The sequence below is a fragment of the Canis lupus genome, chromosome 8 (assembly GCF_003254725.2).
Source record: "Canis lupus dingo isolate Sandy chromosome 8, ASM325472v2, whole genome shotgun sequence".
NCBI classification, from domain to species: domain Eukaryota; kingdom Metazoa; phylum Chordata; class Mammalia; order Carnivora; family Canidae; genus Canis; species Canis lupus.
Genome location: NC_064250.1, coordinates 42,398,211 through 42,418,971, shown reverse-complemented (window position 1 = coordinate 42,418,971; position 20,761 = coordinate 42,398,211). Strand labels below are relative to the sequence as shown.

The 20,761-nt window shown below is 40.8% G+C and overlaps 1 protein-coding gene across 14 annotated transcripts in view; it reads right to left on the bottom strand.

Moving 5' to 3' along the window:
- The window catches only part of RAD51B (RAD51 paralog B), an 817,007-nt gene that overhangs the window by 281,482 nt on the left and 514,764 nt on the right, over positions 1-20,761 (bottom strand). For 13 of the 14 annotated variants that reach the window (XR_007412387.1, XR_004818334.2, XR_004818333.2 and 10 more), the window contains one exon: positions 20,234-20,337. Coding sequence is in view for 9 of the 14 variants with exons in the window: in XM_049113293.1 (XP_048969250.1) it covers positions 20,234-20,337 (104 nt within the window). In the remaining 5 variants the exon portion in view is untranslated. Of the gene's footprint in view, positions 1-7,106; positions 7,226-20,233; positions 20,338-20,761 lie in introns of those variants that run through there. The other variant, XR_007412388.1, reaches the window with a different exon arrangement.

Sequence of the window (20,761 nt, the reverse complement as noted above, 5' to 3'; positions counted from 1 at the left end):
TACTGAGTGTTTTTAGCTTTAAAACATTTTTTAACCTCTCTGAGCCTATTTCCCTATCTGGAAGATCAGGAAAATCATACCCACTTCATGGTGTTATTGTAAAAACCCATCTCATAGTATATTTAAAAAAACAATGTTTGTGTAGCACTTTTCACATCCTGGTTATAAAAATGGCAGCTGTTAATATTATAATTAGTATTCCCTGGAGCAGGTGTAGAAAGCACAAAGGTTCTTTCCTACAGAAATAGGTAGGAAAGGAGGTAAATAGCCAGCCATAGCCTAGATGCAAGCCATGATGCCCGGCCTCATCTTCAGGCCCTCTGGAGTTCATTGGCTTGATCTTGGTGGAATCCCTGCCTCCAATTTCTTATACTCTTCTCAGCCCAACACCACATTGCTTTCCCTCTACTGTGCAAATTTAGTAGGATGGGCGATCCCAGCTATTCACCAAATTGATCACTTTCTATATACCTGTTCATGACTTTGGGAAAGTTCTAATTACAGATTTTCCAATATAAGAATAATATAACTTGAAAATGGCTAATGCCTAATTACATTTAAGGTGAGTCCACAATTGAGAATGCTAAGCATACTAAATCCAACAATTTTTAAATCTGTGGCCCAGTGATATAGACTAAAGAGGCAGGGATTCAGGAAGCCAGTTGATTTTAAGATCTATCTACAGAGTTGTACCTTAATTTAGCAAACAATAATTGAGAACAACAACAACAACTAATAATTAACTCTTTGTGTCTTAGTTCCCTCACCTTTGAAATGCACTTAATAGTAGCTACTACCATACAAAGGTATGATAATTAAGTGGATAATTACTTGCATAATGGTAAATGGTTAAGCACTTGATAGATGAGCTTAGAGCTGTGTGAAGCTCAGAGCCCTGTGAGGCTGGGAAGAGAAGTCAGTGGTCTCTTTCTCTAACTTGCCCCTTTGTTATAGGCCTGTGGGCCAGCTCTTTAGCCTATAAGCAGAAGTGTAAATGTAGGAGGACATCCTGTAGTTCTAGTCTGTTGTTGGCTTTGGGCTCCATAATGAGGGTCTCTGCCCACCTCTGGACCTCATAAACACAGACTTGAGAAGAAAAATTTGCCAAAGTTCAATTGTATATCAAAGAAAACCACAGAGCCAGAGAGCTCCCTGAGGACTCACACAGCCGCTTTGTCTACTGCCAAGCCATGGCCCCAATGCATGGATACGCCTGTAAGCCAAGAGCCAAAGCCACAAAGTTCCACCAGTTCATTTAGCCTTGGCATTCAACATACTGAAGGATCTGTTATTTGGGTTGTTGTCTCATTGTTAAGGGGTAAAAACAGAAACATCCCCGTCATCGGAAAACTGGTTTACTAAATTCACCACCACTACCCCAACCCCACCCCGAACCCTACCGTGAGAATAGCTCCACTGCCCTGTGTGACGAAATGGAGCAAATGCCAGCTTTTCCCCACTGGTGAACCCTGATCTCCTTGTGGTGATTCTTTCCCACGGGCTGACTCGGATGGGCCAGTTTCTGCATCCCAGGTAGGTGCAGGCCTGTAGCCAATGTCACCAAAGCTCAATATGGGCTGGGGTCTACCCTATCTCAATGCTGGCCCCTTTATCAATGAAGTACTCTTGATAGTTTGATTCCTATTCCAACAACTTTTCAAATCTTCCTTAACATTTCCCCCCACTAAAACATACAAACAAACAAACAAAAAAATTGTAAGTCTTTCATGCTTAGGATTTGCTGGTTTCTTCAAATAGTGCCCCCAAATCCAGTGACTACAACTTTTCTCCCTGGATGCCATGATGCTTTGAGTTCCAAAAATGTCCCCAAATGGAAAGCTACATAGAGGACTTACACAAGAGAATTCTGAAGTTACAAATGTTAGCTTGTCTTGGAGACATTTATTTCCTTTAAGTCAACAAATACATGTGGGGCATCTGCTGGCTGCTGGGACTTTTAGGAGTGAGTCAGCCCTGCCTTCTAATTTAGCTAAACACCTAACGATGCAGGGAAATGGTAGCAGGTAATTGCACTTACAGCCATGTGCAAAGGAAACTCAGAGAGCCACTTTTTCATGGTGGTTGAGAAGGATGTAAAAAAAATGATATCATCCAGGCCAGATCATGAAGAAAAAGTAGGATTTCTTCAAGTGAAGGACATTCCAGGCAGGTATAGCACAAACAAAGGAAGTCAGGATGGAAAGTTCTAGGCATTACCACACACTGCAAAGCCTTACTGGAAACATTTCAATTATGAGTAAATACAAAATTATGAGTAAAGAAAATGTACCTAGCACTAACAATACTTATCTGTGAATTCTGTTTGAAAGCTCAAAATTCATCTTAGCTTTTACAATTTGAAGCACACAGCTGTTTTGTTTTGTTTTAAACAAGTTTATGTTTTTGGACAGGAAAATACAGTCCTTAAGAAGAGACTTATGCAAGGCTGGGCAAAGGTCAGTGCCTTAAACTCTGCAAGTGGCCAGGCTGGAGGCAGACCTAAGAATTCCCATTTTCTACATTACCACTGGACCACCCGACCATCTAATCAAACTCCATGTCTTGGTTTTGAACATTTGAAGATGGAAAGAAATGTGACAGGTCAAAATCTCAGATTCCTTGGCTTTCTGATTACTTGCAAATCCACACAAGGCTCACATATCAGTCTCCTCTCATTTTGTCAGCATCTGAATTTGTTTGGTTGTTGCATGAGTGATGAAACCTTAAAAGCTATGTTGATATGTACAGCATGTGGAAAACCACTCCTAGGTTCTCTGCTCTGAGAATGACAAAGGTACATGTACACATTCTTATACACCCAGACTATTGGTCCACTTGTGCACACACTCAACATCACTAGACACTCATTTAAAAAATGCAGCGTACTGTGCACTGACTTGATGGGAAGCCACAGGCTAAGTTCTCAGACACTGGCCAAGAAGAGAAGGGATCCAACCCATCCCCAGACCACAGGAAAAATACTTTCAACCACAGAGCTGGCTGCAAAATATTCTTTTTGTAGGAAACAAAATGTTTCCAGCCCTGGGATTTTTTTTTTTTTTTTTTTTTTTTTTTTTGTCCTTTCACTGTTATTGAGTAGGAAAGGCAAATGCTTAAGCAAGAGGCCAAGTAAACATCTAAGGAAACCAAAACCAGGCTCCTCTGCTACAAGGGTGGAACATAGGGTGAATAAGCTGCATGCTGGACAAGCCCTGGGCCTTTATAAGCTTTGGGGGCAAAGGAACCTGGGCAATTCTTCATGTGTTTATGACCCCAACTTAATCCCACTGCACTGCAGCTCCATTTATTAACTAAGCAGTCTAGGACAAGTGACTTCACTTTTCCAAGCCTTAGATCCTTAAGTGTCAAGTGTGAATGACCATATGGATATCATAGATTACTGTAAAGAGTAAATGAAGCATATGTAGAAGTCAAACAATGCCCAGCACAGAGCAGGCACTCAAGAAACAGTATTTGCTAAGGCAAGTGCAGTAATTCTTATAGGTCACTACAGAACTATTTTCATGGACTATTAGAACCCAAGAATTCTACCCCCCACATTTTAAAAATAAGGAAACAGTCCTAGAGAGATGACAAAGTATGACCAAATCAGCTAATAATAGACCCAAAGCTAAGATCCAGACTACAAACTAGATGCAGAGGGCAAAGGTAGTTACAGGACCTCCCATCGGAGAATATACATATGCTATTGGTTGGCGGTGGCTCTCAGACCCTAGTGTGCCTAAGAATCATCTGGGGAATGTATAAAAATGCAGGCTTTTAGGCCCAACCCTGGCACTACTAATTTAGTTGGGAAAGGCCCAGGAATCTGAGTTTTTTAATCTGAAGCTTTAACAGGCTCTGCAGGTGAATTCCAAGAGGTTTTCCTCTGACCTCTGGTCAAGAAGTATTACAAGAGGAAGTCATTGGCCAAATAAATATTTGAGCTGAGTGCTAGGGTTGTATCCTATGGTTTAGCACAAACAAATGATGTGGCAAGCCTTACCATGAACATTGTACAAAATAATAAATGAGGTATAGCATGACATTCCTTCTTCTTCTGGATCATTAACTGTTTTACAGAAGAGGAACCTACAACTCATAGTTGTTTACCTAAGATAATATATATAACTAGAGACAAAGCTAGAACTTAATTCTAAAATATCATTATCTTTTCCAAATGAAGACTCTCTTCTTTCTAAGTATTTGGAGGTGAAGACTGTGGGCTTATGTATGTATGTTATATGCCAGAATCCATGCATTAATTTTAACCTCTGACATAATAAAAAAAATCCTAGCTTTTTGAGGCATTCAGATAGAAAAATTCATATTATTTCTGTGGCTATAATTCACTCCATTGGCTCTCTCATAGGCTAATGGAAGAAACTTAGGAGGAAGAGTAACAATGTCATATAATGCTGGACATTTCAGAAACACCAGAACTATTCACATTGGTGCATACCATCTGCTTTCTTTTCTCTTTTTTTTTTTTAATTTTTATTTATTTATGATAGTCACAAAGAGAGAGAGAGAGAGAGGCAGAGACACAGGCAGAGGGAGAAGCAGGCTCCACGCACCGGGAGCCCGACGTGGGATTCGATCCCGGGTCTCCAGGATCGCGCCCTGGGCCAAAGGCAGGCGCCAAACCGCTGCGCCACCCAGGGATCCCCCATCTGCTTTCTTTTCATTAAATTTCTACTCTTTTCTTACAACACACATATCTGACCCCAAGATCTATAAAGTTCTGTGCTTCATCAAATAACCACCCAAGTATCCTAGGTAGTGGGTAGTGTGCTAAGAAAAATTGGGGAACTTCTTAGAGCCCAAATAAATCCATATGTGATTAGATTCAGAGTCGTTCTTCAAAGGATGGAGTTTCAACTCCAAAGGATGGAGTTCCATGTAGTGATGTAGCGATGTAAGAGTCTCTTAGCAATTTCTGGTGTTTTGCCCCCACAGACTAGCAATGAGGATTACTTTTTACTTCTTGGTCCAATACTGAAGGATCTGAGAAGGTATACAAGTATAACTCTCCTTCACTTTTACTTTCCCTGATGAATGCTTTAAGACAACAATAATCTTCATCCCCCAAGAGACCCTTCTGAAAGTTGCTATGAAATGTGGGGCAACATAGCAAAGTGAAAGCCATGGCCTGATTGAAGAAAATCAGTAATGTATTCTGCAGTTGGATGATGCTTATCCTCACAAGAATCTCAGAGTGCTCCAATTCATTAAATTGGTAATAGTGGCCTGAGAAAAGATTTATGATTTAGATCAATCTTACAAAGAAGATCTGGCCAAAGAAGTGGATTATGGAATTCTCCTTACAGAATCTGAAGTGGAATCTGAATTAGAATCCAAATACATAGCTAACCACTTAACATCCTTTTCCTCCTGCAGAGAATTCTGGCCTTTGGAGTTATTCCTCTGCTCCATGTCATCATTGCATTCAGAAGGTGCCAACTTCTCTTCCACGATGTGAACCCATTAAAGGATGCGTGTCTGTCATGATTTCAACAAGGGAGGACCAGGGTCTTGATGTGTATATACAGACCCTGGAACATTTCTTTTTTTTTTTCCTGGAACATTTCAACACACTTCTTATAGAGGAGGTTCTGTTGGTTTCAAACCCTCATCCCACCCCCCCACCCCCCACCCCATGTATTTCCAGCCATTAAAATGTTTCCTGAGCTTAGATACAACTGGAAAGTTTTGGAAAATCCCACAGGAAGGAGACAGGGCCAAGAGAGCTCCTTTTCTCATGCCATTCAGGAAGCATTGAACAAAATGTTTGCCCTCCAAGACAGTTTAGCCTAGGATCCTGACTCTTAGGACTGGAGAATCACAGTAGGCAGAGGAGCTCTGTATAGAACTGGGGCAATGGGAAGTATTTGGGGTCTTATATTAACCATGTGCCAATCAGAGAGCTTATGCAGAACATGTCAGTCAAGATCCATCAGGAAAATAGGACTCATCCCACATAGCTTAAGAGAGAGAATTTATTTATTTATTTTTAAAGATTTTATTCATTTATTCATGAAACAGAGAGAGAGAGAGAGAGAGAGAGGGAGAGAGAGGCAGAGAAACAGGCAGAGGGAGAAGCAGGCTCCATGCAGGGAGCCTGATATGTGACTTGATCCCCGGACTCCGGGATCACACCCTGACCCAAAGACAGATGCTCAACTGCTGAACCACCCAGGCAACCCGAGGAAGAAAATTTAATGTTAGGAACTAGTTACAAATGTGTTGTAAGAGCTGAAAGGAAAACGGGGCAGTGAGGCAACCCAGAGACTAGCAGCAGTAGAAAGCCACCACCATCCTTAATGGCTCGAGGAGCAAGGGAAGAGGTGCTGTTACTAGAGCTCAGAGAATGGAGCTGCCCAACTCCAGCCCTTTGGGAAGCTGGGACCACACAAAGGTCATGGAGGAGGACTATTACTACTGTCTGAGACACCACTAGAAGCAGAGAGAGGGAGGCAGAAACACACAACTTCTCCCATGCTTCTGCCCTCCACTCTCCTTTCAGGACCCCAAATTAAGCAGAACCTGGGAAATGCAGATTACAGCACCAATACTGTGGGGGCACCAAACAGAGCAGGGAGGGGATCTGAGCAAAGAAGCAATTGATTGGTCTAACCCACTAAGGTATGGATTCCTGATTCCCAATTTGTAAATGGGGATCTTTTAGAAAACCTGGAAGCCTAAACTGATAGTTCTCCAAATTAGTGATTCCACATCCCTGGACTTTAAATAGGCCAGAATTTACTGGAGAGGAAGACACAGTTATCCATAGGCCCTCTCCTTGCTGAGTTTGGTTGCATGCAAATAGTTTGTACCTTTCCCTTTCCCCTGCAGGTGTTTTCAAACTTCATTTTTCATACATTTTGATGAACATTGCATTTTTATAGAAGTTGGGATTCTAAAGGAAAGAAACAGTACCAAGGAAGAAGAGAATGATGGGCTGGAAGCAATGGTGCAGTGTATATAGAGGAAGCGAAAATTTTGACTCAAGATTCTGCACAATTATAAGAACTCTCTTCTGATCTCTAAGCTAATAACTGACAGCAGTCATTGAAGTCTGGGAGGAAGAATGGAAAAAACCATACCATCACATAAAGCAGGGCCAGCTCTTCTCTCCCTCTGAGGCCTGCTTGTTCTCCTGTATTAGACCATTCAGTGAGTGATGACCTCACCTATTCACTTACATCATAATCAACCCCTCCTTCTAGATTCTCTCTCTGTGTGCTTCAGTGCTGTTATTCCTGCCTCCTGACCATCTCATGTGTGTCTCTTCTTCGCCATCTCAATGGCCACTGCTTTGGTTCAGGCTCTCATTTCTTTGCATCCTATTTCAAACCCATATGGCAAACTTCTGCCTGAGAGAGCCTTGTAAAGTACAGATCTGATGTCATAGCCCAGCTGAGTTTCTCAATGGGGCTTCTGAGACCCCTCAGGGTCAAATCTGATTTGCCCTACCTTTCTTTGCTTTGCCTTTATATACAGACTCCATTTCCCCTGCCCTCACCCATTGTACACACACACACATACCCTCCCCAGTAGTGCTAAAGAAGTGCTACTTCTTTGCAGTTCCCATCCCAGAGCCTTTGTTCATATTGCTTTCTCAGCCTCCTTCCCCAATTACCTGGCAAATCCTGATACACTGTTCAAGTTTTCTCTCAAACATTATAACCTCCTTTCCTGATCAGGTCTTCCCTGCTGAGAGTTCTGACCATCCTGATATTGATGCCCACACTGTATTCTGTTATAGTTCCCTTGGTACCTATTTATATGTATTTACATGGCAGTCTCTCTTAACTAGGTATTCTCTCCTCTGCTAGATCTCCTTCTTCATGGTGGGAAACTGGGTTTTATTTAACTTCATATTCCTATAATTTGGCACAGGTATCTACCCAGAAACAATTTGAAGGTAGAAAAAGAGGAAGGAGGGATGGAAGGAAAAGGGAGTGTCCAATACAAAGAAAACTTAATGGTCTAGTCTAGATAAAAATACGAGAGTTCTAAAAGGATCCATGTCTATGGTTAGAGCACACACAAAGGACTATTATAATTACAGTCTTTAGAAGATTTATTTCTAAATATTGTAAGTTATAACATATACTATTATTTCCTAATTGAGGAAAAATACTAAGATTTTTCATAGATGAAAAAAAGTGACCAGTACTTCACAGATGCTGTGGCAGTCACTTAGCTGACTTGTTTCAGTGGGTTTTCTTTGAAAATATTTAGCCTTTGGACAGCATTACACAATATATAATGAGATCCCCTATGCATGGGGGTCCTAGAGACAAATGAAGCCTTTGGTAGAAATGCCTGCTGTTTAAACTGAGATTATAGGCTGGTTCTGAGACAGACTGGCCTTCTCAAGTCAATGGGATGAAATGCTAACAGATTCAGCAGAGCCAATCACCGGGATCTTGGAGCAAGGTCTAAATGAGAAAAGGGAAGAAAAAGGCATAAAAAGGTAAGGCTGGTGCCAGAATGGTGTCACAGGTAGAAAATGAAGAACAGTCACAAAAAGAGCCTAACATTCCTGTGCGTGGTCAGTGTAGGAGAGTATGCCTGCAGAGAAAGCTGTACAAATAGCTACAAATAAGAAAGAGCAGCTTGGTAAAGGCAGGCTATTAAAAAGTTAGAAACTGCACTGGATCTGCTGAACCTCTATACTCTAAGGAGGGACCTGTAAGAGAACACAGAACTGCCATTGTTTTCCCATGCCAGTAGACATTAGCTGAATATCCATTAGAGTGCTGGGATAATACTTTCAAAGAAGAACAGACTACCCAGAAAAAATGAAAAGAAAATCATGAAATTGATTACTATGTGGGGGAAATGACTTTGCAAGGACAGAATAAAGGGATAAATATCATTTATATGTCATTCTTATCATCTGTGAGGGAAGAGATATCTCTACAGGGTGCACCATTGTATATCAGGGGTCCTGCAGGTTCTTACTCGAGGAGGCCAGGGACAGGTAGGTATAGGTCTGCCCCCACTGTGGACAAGACTCCATGGAGACTTTCTCTTTCTGCTTTGACAGTAAATATCAGGCACTGAAGCCAAACCCAGAACATGGAAATTATGCTGGCTGGAAAGGCCAGGACTGGGAAGTTGAGAAAGGAAGGGTCATGACTTCCCCTGACTGAATGGAAAGATTCAGAGGACCATGTCCCATGGAGCTCATTCTTCTTCAAGAGTGTTCTGTTGCCTCATGGAACCACATTGTTATTAAAAAATAACTGATGAATATTTAACAGAGATAGAAAAAGCTCTCTCAAGGCAATGACTCCACTCTTTGAGGGGAACATTCTACCTAGTATAATCGTTGAGGGTGGCCATGCCACCATGGTTGAATGGAGAAATTTCCTGCAAGTAATTTCAAACAGTGGGCACAAAGTCTTGCTTTAACATGGGAGTCAGTAGAGGATGATGGTTAAAAACCCAGGAATGTAGAGGACGGAGTATATGTATGTGCATAGGGGATGAGATGAAAGGTCCTTAGAAGCCATGGGATTCAGAGCTTCTTTAAAGTTCTATAAACTTCAATGTACTCATCTACGAAGCATACCTAGTAATATCTATCTCATGCAGTAGTTGTGAGGTTTGAACAGAGGAATGCCCACAAAACACTTGGCACAGTAGGCACAAAGGAAACGCTCAAAAAGCGATTAGGTAAACAGACTAAAGTAATCAGAAAGCCAGGGCTGCAGGGGCTTGGGTGAGTTGTTCTCAGTCTATCCCAGATATACCAAGTGCCTCTGCTCTAACTTTTTAAGGTTTATAACAATGAACTTCGTTCCAAAGTTTTGACATTCAGAGAATTTCGTTACCTAGAGTTTTGGATCATATTCCCAGCTCAATCTCTCATTGCCAATTCTGAGTCGAGGATTCAGAAAGTAGGCAGTGGGGTAGAGCCACTATAGCTTGGCTCTCTAAAGGTGTTCTCAAAATCATAGTCCCTTTGGTAACAATAAAACAAGGGTCCAAGACTCGAGCACACATGCTCTTTGTCCTAGATGCCAGAATTCTTAAGCTCTGCCAAACCAAGAAGGAAAACTTTCAGAAAGATACCCTCTGTGGAAAATCTCTGCTTCAAGCATTTGAACTCTAAGGCAGTTGCCAGGAGCTATTGATTTAAAAATCCAGGAAGGTTATGGGGTGGGGGCGGGGAGAAAATGTGCAAAAAAGGGACAACAGGGTAAGAAGGTCGAGGGAAGGAAAGAGTGAAAATGTCAACTCTATGGTAACTGAAAGTTCCAAATTATTTAGAGCAGCAGAAATTAGAAGAGCTCAACGACTTATACTGCAGTTGACAGCCAATCATGCATTAGATAATGTTTAGCATATTATAAAATGTTATGGTAACATAATCAGACTTACCTAAATTCAAACTGAATCCTAGAGACATATTTAATTTGTTTTTCCCTACACCTCCATCATGTAAATCCTTTGTCTGCTTCCCACCCTCCTGCACCTAATTTCATAAACCACGAAGATTTTAGAAGGGTCTGAAGCCCCACTGCCCCCAAAGCCCCCAATCAGGTTGAAATACAAACCAGCATTGTACCATGCTGTAACCCTCCCAGCCACAGTGGACCCTGGGAGAAGTAGAGACCACAGGCCCAGGCAGTGCACCACTTGGGCAGGCATACTCCCCTGGCAACAGCAGCCAGATGACGAATTCTCCAAGCTGGATCTGCTTCAGCCACAAGTGTGACAAGCTGTGCTATTCAAATCACACACACAGACAGGGCAAGGAGCATTTCTGAATCACAGTCACATGTCAGGAGTATTTCTCAGCCAAATAATGGCAAGAGCAAGAGGAAAAAAGCAAGCAGCAGCTCATCATCTCCTTCCTAATGTCCCAGGCCCCAGAGTGGGAGGTGCTGTTCTAATATGTAATTCAGTAAGCTTTGGAGGTAAGCTAAATGACATTCTAGATCCAGTCATCCTTGGGGAAAAAATCGGAAAGAAAGATAATAAGGACCATTCATTGCAAGCCAAAGGAATCATCACTAAGGCAAAGCTTAATTTTCTAGCACCTCATTTGATTCCTAAATTTTAAAAAAGTGCCTACATCTCAGAGGACATGGTATATAGCAAGAAGATTTAGGCTTGGAAGTTAAACAAACTTAGTCTCAAATCTTGATCTACTACTGACTGAATACAAGTTTTTTATCCTCTTAATTCAGTTTCTTTATTTGTAAAAAGGAGATAAGATCTATGTTGAAGGCTTGTTGTGGGGTCAGTGGAAATAATGCAAGTGAAAGGATCAAACATGATGCCTGCAACAGTTAGTACTCAATAAAAACTAACCCCTTCTCTCTTAAGATAATAAAGAAGACTTTAAACTAGTGTTGCTTGGAGCACTGGAAGCCAGCAAGGATGCTCTTGCAAACTGTGGAAGCCTGAGATGGCAGGACACTAGCTGCCTCCTTCCCTCTGTTTCACTCTGACTTTCTCAAATAAAGATGTAAAAACTCAAAGATATGATCATTACAAAGCTTTTCTTGCTCTGAGAAGACCAGGCAAACAAAAGACCAGAAAACTCCAAAGTTCCCAAACCATCACATACCTTAAACCTATGGAAATAGCCAGCAGGAAGCTCAAGATGAAAGGTGACTCTCAATAAACACACATAACCATCTGTGGGAGATGGGCAGATTAAACAGCCTTGTTTGTAGGATATTGTCTATAAAGAGTCACTCACCTGGCAAGTTTCATGCTCATTGTGAAGTTCAACTTAGAAAAAAATCATGTATTCACCGAGAATTTAAAATACTGACTTTCTTTTATTTTTTTAAGTTTTATCTATTTATTTGAGAGAGAGAGAGAGAGCATGAGCAGAAGAGAGGAGGGAGAGGGAGAGAGAGAATCTCAAGCAGACTCCCCACAAAGTGTGGAGCCCCACGTGAGGCTTGATCTCAGGACCATGAGATCACAACTAGAGTTGAAACCAAGAGTTGGACACTTAATCTTCTGCACCACCCAAGCGCTCCTAAAATGCTGAGTTTTATCTGGTAATTCATTGCAATGTAGGGTGGGATGGTGCCTTAAAAAAAAAAAAAAAAAAAAAATATATATATATATATATATATATATATATATATATATATAATGTTTGCAGAGTTCTGTAGAACCTTTTTATTAGCCACTGAAATTCACAGAGGATATAAATATCACTTTGCCAGCAAAACCAGTAAATTGATTAGGCTAGGGCACTTTCTTGCCTAGAATTTTCCTATTAAAAGTTAGCATAGTAGAGTGAAAATAGCAACAGATTAGAAATTAGAAGAATTTAATTCTACTTCCATTTCTGCTATGTAATTGTGACCCCGAATAAGTCACTGAACTTCAATTGCTAATCCCCATCTGTAAAATGAAATGGCTAGAAATACAGTGTGGTGTTGAGCACCACCCTGGTGAGAATCACCAGAAGTGCTTGCCCTCACAGAATAATCACTGTGGTGGGGTCTAGGAATCAAGATTTTTTAAAAAGATTTTATTTATTTATTTGAGAGAGAGACAAGGAGAGAGAGCAAGCAGGGGGGAAGAGCAGAGGGAGAGGGAGAAGCAGGCTCCATGCTGAGCAAGGAACCTGATGCAGGGTTAGATCCCAGGACCCCAGGACCATGACCTGATCCAAAGGCAGACACTTAACCAACTGAGCCACTCAGGTGCCCCTAGGAATCAGCATTAACAAACATTTGTAAGCTTGCTGTAGTTAAGAATCTTGAATAAGATCATCTCCAGGAGTCATCTCAGAGGGGACATTGTTGTATCCTACCTAAATGCCTTCAAAGCTTGTAGTGAAAGCGCTGGTTCATTTGTAAATCAGTTCATGGTTTATGTAGCTCTTGCTTTTCTTAATCAAAGATGTTACTCCATTTTCTTCTCAGTCATAGCTAACCAAAGCCAAAATACAACATCCTGTCCAACCTTCATTCTCAAATGAGCCAAACATTTCAGTGTCCCTGACTCTCAGGTCACTGCCTTGTCCAAGAGATCTCATAGCTGTTTCCTATGTTGTTTCCCAACTGAAAACACATCTCTTCCCTAGCTGACAACAAGGTCTTCAGTTTGGTTCCAAAGCCCTGTGTCTCTTCCACTTCCTGAAACAGCTGAGATTTCTCTGGAAATCTCTCATTCACATATTTGTCCTGGTTTACTTAGCAAGTTAGAGCTGGGAGGGTCACTGCATAAGGGGGTTTGGTACCAGACAGTGTATAAAAATAAAACTAGTCAGAGCTTGAGGAGAATGACAGAGGTGATAAAATACTGGTAAGATGAGTGGCTCAGTAATGGGGAAGTCACCTAAACACTGTGTAGTGGATCAGTCATTCAGCCTCTGACGGTCAGAGATCATGATCCTCAAAAACAGAAATAAGGACATGTACTAAGTCTTCCATAAAAACAAATGTGTCTGATTTATGGTAGTATTCTTTATTCACAGATGTCTTCCCTATTGTTTGGTGTTAAAGGGTCTTTCCATTTTTAAAATGGTGGTCACACTTAGTTTTACAACTCTACTTTTTAATAACATTTAAAACCCTGTGACGGTCACCCCACCAACCCTTATTGTTTTGATTTTGATTTGAACTTTTCTTGATTCCATGTGGCTCAAAATCTACTAGGAAAAATGGACTCTTCCCCTCAGCAAAGGTACATTGTCTATCATGGCTAAGGTATCTGAAAGGCAGACCCCTATCAGAAGCATGGCATCTGTACTAATGAATTTTTACCTGGCAACTTCCAATGGAATCCCTTCAAGGGAAAATTTTCTCTACTTGAGCCCATTCAGAGGCTGTGGGGTTTTTTGTTTTGGTTTGGTTTTTGTTTTGTTTTGTTTTGTTTTTATTTTTGTTTTTTAGTACATAGACTTTTTTCAGAGGGGGTCCAAGGGAGTCTGGGTTTTTTGGTAGTTGGTGGGGAAGGCACTGGTATTCCTATCTCAAATGTGGAGACAGAAACAGGAAGTGTCCATTTGGGTATCTATGTTGTCCTTTCCTCAGATGGAGCCTGTCTTTAAGCTCTGAGTCTTAGCTCACTGCATTCATTTGCTGTTACTGCATAACTTTAAGTGGGATTTCCTCAGATTTTAATACATTTGACTGGTGACCTGAAAAAAAAATCCCTTTAAAAGTCACCATTCTGGGTTCTTCTTTTATACATTTTCCCAATCTGCTCAATACCTGTTAGAGCACTTCTGATGGAAGAGTGTGGGCAGGGGGTTAGATTTCACACTTGAGCAGCTCTGAAAAGGGATGGAACATTTATACCCAAGGCAATGTACTTGGCTGGGATTCTATGTTCCCTCGGCTATTTCTGCAGACATTTATGCTTAAAAAGAAATTTCTCCCACCCCTGCAGCCAAACTTCTCTTTTGGCTGGATACACACACACACACACACACACACACACACACACACACACACACATCTCCTTGCCTAAAAACAGTAGACAGGCTGAGGTAGAAAGAAACAGAATAAACATGATGACCCAGAACTATTTTACAAAGGGAGAAGGGCTCATTTTTGAGAGTGCAACTAAGCCTGAATTCCTCTTTGGAGGGATCTGCGAATAGTGAGACATAAAACAATGACTTCCATAAGGTAAAATGTCTTCTTCAATGTCTTTCTTTTGGTGAATATGATTGTATGCCTGACATTCTTGCCCCAAATCTATCCTTCAGCTTATCTGGGAGTTTATTTCTCAACTTTCCGTTAGTTGGTCAGTCCTCCATTAAGCCTATCTAAGCACAGACAGAAGAACTTGTGACTGGTGGAAGACGGCAATAAAGATTTCTTATCCTTCTCCTTAGCCAGAGTCCCCATGCTGCCTGTCCCCTGAAAGCAGCTGTGGGACCCATCTCCCTCACTCCGACTAGGTCTGTGTTTAGGGCTCTGGTTTGCTTACACAGAGGAATTCCAAGTAGGATTGCAAGGGAACCCTGACTCTCATTCTCCCAAGGTCCCAGCAGGCTGATTCTGCAAAAAGATATTCCTATATCCAATGTTCACACAGAACTTCCTTATAAGTGTCTGCTTATAATTGTCAAAGTCTGATGCCAACCTTTTAAACTGATAATTACTAGTACTTTAAAGGAACTATTAAGCTGCATAACTCAATGCCTTTGGGGAAGAGTGAGTCCAAATAAGCAATATGGCCTTCTTCCTTAAGACTGGGTTCATGGGGACATCCAGGTGGCTCAAAGGTTGAGCGTCTGCCTTTGGCTCAGGTCATGATCCCAGGGCCCTGGGATCAAGTTCTGCATTGGGCTCCCTACAGGGAGCCTGCTTTTCCCTCTGCCTATGTCTCTGTCTCTCTCTGTGTATCTCTCATGAATAAATAAATAAATAAATAAATAAATAAATAAATAAATAATAATTTTTTAAAAAAGACTGGATTCATGTATGGATATGAAGAGTTTCTCTCTCCTTTCTCTCTCTCCAGCTCTCTCTTTTTCAAAATTTATGTATTGAATGTGTAAGTGTCAAGCATTGTTCTGCTTCTGAGAGCAGTCAAATAAGATTCAGTCACAGCCTTCAAGGGGCTCACAATCCAAGTTTCACTCATGCAAGAACAGAGACAAATACTAGGTGCATTTGGGGACAAAACTGAGGGAAACTGGGCTGATTAAAGTTGGGTGTCAAGAAGTCTTCACAGTGATGGCATCTGAGTCTTTTAAAACAGAAAATGGATACTGAGAGAATAATTACATCACCAGAAAGGAGCCACTAAATACTTCCAAGCTGCAAAATAACCTGGGACCTTGATGAAAATCTAAGGATTCCAATAAGGACCAGGAGTTTGAGTAACATTATTGGTCCTGTCAACAATTTACTGGGTACTTTAGGCTCTCCCCTCAAGCGTTCTTTAACTTCCGGGTGACTTCTAAATAGAAGATGAAAATATTATTATAAGGTCCATTTAAATAAACCTCCTATATGAAAAAATCATCTCTTCCTAGTTTGTTGAAATGAGAGTCATAATATTTATTTCATTGAGGGGGTGTGAAGCTTAGTTGGGACTAATTTACTTCAGTACTCCTTCCAGGACTCTGAAAAATTTATATAATCCCATATGTGGTTTGTAGGAATGGACTTGACAATTTGATGAGAAATAGTATGAATATTTTATCAAGGTTTTTTTTTTTTTTTTTTTTTTTTTATCATTCTTTCGAGTATAACCGCCCTTACTCCAGCTTTTCCAGCCCTTCATGACAGGCACCTGGTCACTGCCAGCACCTCCTGAAGGAGGGCCTCAGCCAATCTGTTGTGTGTGTTACTGCCTCACCAAACACCCCAGAACCTTCCTTTGTGGTGGGGCCCACTCTGTCCTCCATGCTCACTAGACTCATCATGTACATACAGTATGTGCCATTCACATGTTGACCTCTTTCCCTGAGTAAATTGTGAACAGCTTCAGGGCATCATCTTGCTCATATTTTGAACCTCTGGCATCTTACATGGTGACTAGCAGAGAAGAAGTGATCAAATAAAGCCTTGTCAAATGACTGAGGGCACAAACCCTCTGCTCTTGACAAGGCCAAAACCAACCCATATCTTCTGAACATGGGACTTGCCCTCCGGTTTGTCTTCTTTTGCTGTTCCTCCTCACCCTAAATTTTCCCTTTTCTTTCTCAGTAATATACATTTATCTTTTTAAGGCAGCAGCAGTTTTCAGCCTTGGCTACACAGTAGAATCACTTGGGGGAGATTTACAAATAAAATAAACACCCGTGCCTGGCCCACCAACACAGATTTTGATTTAATTGGTTGGGGTGGGGCTCTGGTGTTGGTATTTTGTGAATGCTCCTGTGATGAGTCTAAAGTGCAGCCAGGCTTGAGAAAACACTGATTTTAAAGTGATACTCGAGTCCCATCTTCTAAAAAGACTAATGTGCCTCTGATGAGTTTACCTTGCTCTGGATTCAAAGCAGGTGCTGTCTTAACCACTTATTAGGTAACAAATCAAACACTGTCTTGTGACAGTACTTCAGTATTATTTTGTTCTTTAACTCCTATACTTCATTTTGATTACTTATGAATGTATACACATATGTACCATCTCTCATAGAAGACCAGAAGAAACTTGAAGACAAGAACTGTGTCTTCTACTTCTTTGCCTCCCCAAGCCATGCACATGGTGGACAAAAAAAAATATTTTTGATTCTTAAAAAAAAAGAAAAGAAAATCCAAAATATTAGAAGAGGAGAAAAAAAACCTTAGTAGAGGCCATTTTAATTCCACTTTAAGGACATGTCTTTGGTAAGAATAAAAATGTTGCAAAAAGGGTGGGGCAGGATTGAAGCAGACTAGAAAAAGAGTAAATAAAAGTCAAATGGAAAAAAAAAAAAAAAAACTAAATTAGTCCAAAAGAAAATGTTTCCTAGCTTCTTAAGAGGGTTTTTGCAAACACTGAAGCAGAATAAACAAGAGAATTAACTTGGCTTGTGCCCTGATAAGGAGATTTCTTTCTTGGTTATATAATTTTTACAAAGTTTCCAGGGTGTAAAGAAAATAATCAGCCAGGGAGGACTCCTTCCCTTGGACTATACAATTCAGCTCTTGGTTTAATCGGGTCGCAGAGCTGCTCAGCTTGACCTGACCTCCTTCCAGCCCTGTGATCTCAGACTAAGCCGCACATTCAAGAGCCCTGGTGTAGAGCTCAATGTCATAGAAATGAGAAAAAACATAATCCTCATTCTATGTCCTTGATCCCTTGGTGTAGTGGCCTCTGTTCATTGGTGGGGGTGGGGGGAACTATACCTGGTATCCTCTTCCTGGGGGTTGGTGTTCCATAGATCTGCTGATGCTAGAATGATCTAGGCATGTTCTACTAAGTAGTGTTATAAGGAGGTATTGCTTGGAACAATGACCTTAAAGACTAGCTTAAAGTACTGTTTTGTACACATAACCCAGAAAAGGTTTATCTTCATATGGCTTCTCTACTTTCTCATGAAGCAAGACCACAGGAAAGGCTCAGTGAATCGTGATGCACACCCTCTGCTAAAGTGAGATAAGTTCATCAGATAGAGACATGTTTTCTATATCAAATTTTGTCCTAGTTATTAGGTGACAAATCGAAGGACTGGTTCCAAAAGGTGTGCACATTTCTATAGATTAATTAAGTCTAAGTTCTTTTGCCTGGGCTGGCCATTTTAACACTGGTTGTATTCTATTTTGCTATAGCATTTTATTATACTTTACTATTTTATTTACATATTTTACTAATTAGTGTTTGAAAACACAATTCAAAAGCATTTAACTCTGCTCTTGATTGATTAGCAATGACAGTAACATGTTGTCCTTTGTAGATTAAGATAACACCACTGACTCATTTGATAGGATATGAGTTGATAAACTGTCACTAATCTATCCATTCTGTGCTCCTCGTTCTTCTTGTGACTAGTGGCCTGTATTTGACCTTATGAGCCAAGAACCAAGAGCCACCAAACTCCTGCCATTACCAAATAGACATAAAATAATAGCATTTGTTCCTACCAGCTACTTCCTGTTGCCACAGAAAAAAATGCAAATGACTGGCTAATTTATTAAAATAAAAGGAAAGAAAAATGTGGCTCTAATGTCTTTATATGCTAATAAATGCTAGCTAGAATTGATAAAACAAGGATCTGGGGGCCTGGAATCCATGATACCATCTACATCACAAAATCAGGGTGTACTATCTAAAACCTAAAACAGAGATAAACTACACATTTTCAAGGAATGAGGTTAAAGATCTATGAAAATGAATGGATTAACACTGATTCACAAGGAATTTTGCTTCCTCAAATTAGAGTTTAGGGAGTAGTGCCTGACAACCCATAATGATATCACTAATAGCTACAAACTGGGTTTATTTAACATAATTTATAACCGAGGGTACAAACCAAAGGTTATTAGGTTCTACACATCTCTGGATATGTTCCATTGAAAAGAGAAGTAATAGATTCAGAACCCAGGAAAATTGAATCAATGGGGAAAGGTATCACTTAGGTAATGAGCACGCCAGGACCAAACTTAAGAATGTTCCCCTAAATGAAAACAAGCAGCTCCATCTTCTCAGAACATGGCTGACTCAATCATCAAGCTGGAATGTTATTTACATAGTCCCAAGCAAACCAAGAAGAATCCTCTGGTCTGTAACCAAGGGCACTCGGAAAGTTATGTCTGGAACAGGCAAAGCCTCATGTCTGTTTCTGATGATTCCTGACTCCTTGAAAGAGAGCCAATTTACCTAATGCAGGTAAAGGGCAACAACTCCCTGCCACCTCCCCCAGAAAGGACCACCAGCATATTTCATGCCTCTTTAGTTAATAACTTGGATAGTAACATATTTAGCAAGATGGGCAAATCTGTATTCTGAATTTGCTCCATCCAACAAATCAGAACAATCACCCTATCTTCTTCCTCCTCCTGCTTGTGGGAGAGGTCACGATGGAACCTGATCCACATAACAGAATAAAGTTAAGGTCAGGCATAGGGAAAAATAAATTCCCTAATTCTGAAACATTTTACCAAAGGGATCAGATTGTGGGGTCCCTTTCTTTAGAGTGGAAGAGAAGATTGAGAAAGGGGTAGAAAGCTAAACTTTCTGGATGGAAAGGGGGTTAATTCTCATTTGAGGCCAGGATAGAAACCATCAGTAGGAAGCTCTGAGAGAGCTAACATCCTTTTAGGGGTCTCCATAGCATCTTTTGGTACTTGAACCTACTGGCTTAGGAGTTAATGCACAAGTACCCAGAGTCTGGGGAATAGTTAAATTACATGGCAGGATCTGTCTGGCCTATGGTTTTTAAAGCATACTAACATCAAGAAAAAGCGCCATCACTATTTAACTTGTACACAAATTACCTACTCCTCAACAAATACCAGCTAAGTGAAATGATCATTCACCCTTTAGAGATGGAGAGTTTGAGATTCCCTAGAGGTCCACACCTTGTCACTTACAAGCCATTGGCAAATATCAGGAGGCATGCTGACTCTACGGGCTCTATTCTTACATATTTTTTCCTGTGAGTGACTGATTTCCCACTTCATTATAACTGCTATTGGGGTGGGCAGGGATGCTGGATTCTTTACCTACCCGCTCATAGTGTTGGCCCAGGACCGACAATACAGCCAATGCTTTCAGAAGATGAACGCTAAGATTGCTAAGTACATCTTGTTCTCTAACCTTGACAGTCAGGAAACATTACCAAAGCACTCACCTGTCTTCTCTCTGAACCAAGGTACTGGAGAATCAGTCGGGTGTTTACACTGTGACTCCAGGTGTTTCCTAGGGCAGCCATCACACAGCTGGAAGCAGAAGTGCCTGAAGTGAAACAGGGTAAAACCATGATTATGAAGGCCCATTTCTTGTAATGGTGTTTCACATAAACAAAAGTCCAGTCATTGCTCAAGGTATAGAGACTCCTGGGGGGGCTCGGTTCATTACCACAAAAGTTCATGAATTAGAGAAGGAAAGGGGATAAGGAACATGAGACTAAAAATAAAAACCAGCAAGAGTTTCCTTCAGCCTCAGTGAAAGTGACCACCCCTGGGCTAAAAGATAACAGAATTATATATCAATAAGAGGTTGCATGCAAGGCAGCTTGGAGCCATGGCTAATAATAAATCAAGCCACTCAAAATCTATGGCAGAAAGGCATAATGCTACTTCATAGAATAAGAGCCAGTTATGAAATAGTCTTAGTTTAAGAGAGTTATAAGACTTCTTTTAGCTTGATAAGAGACGTA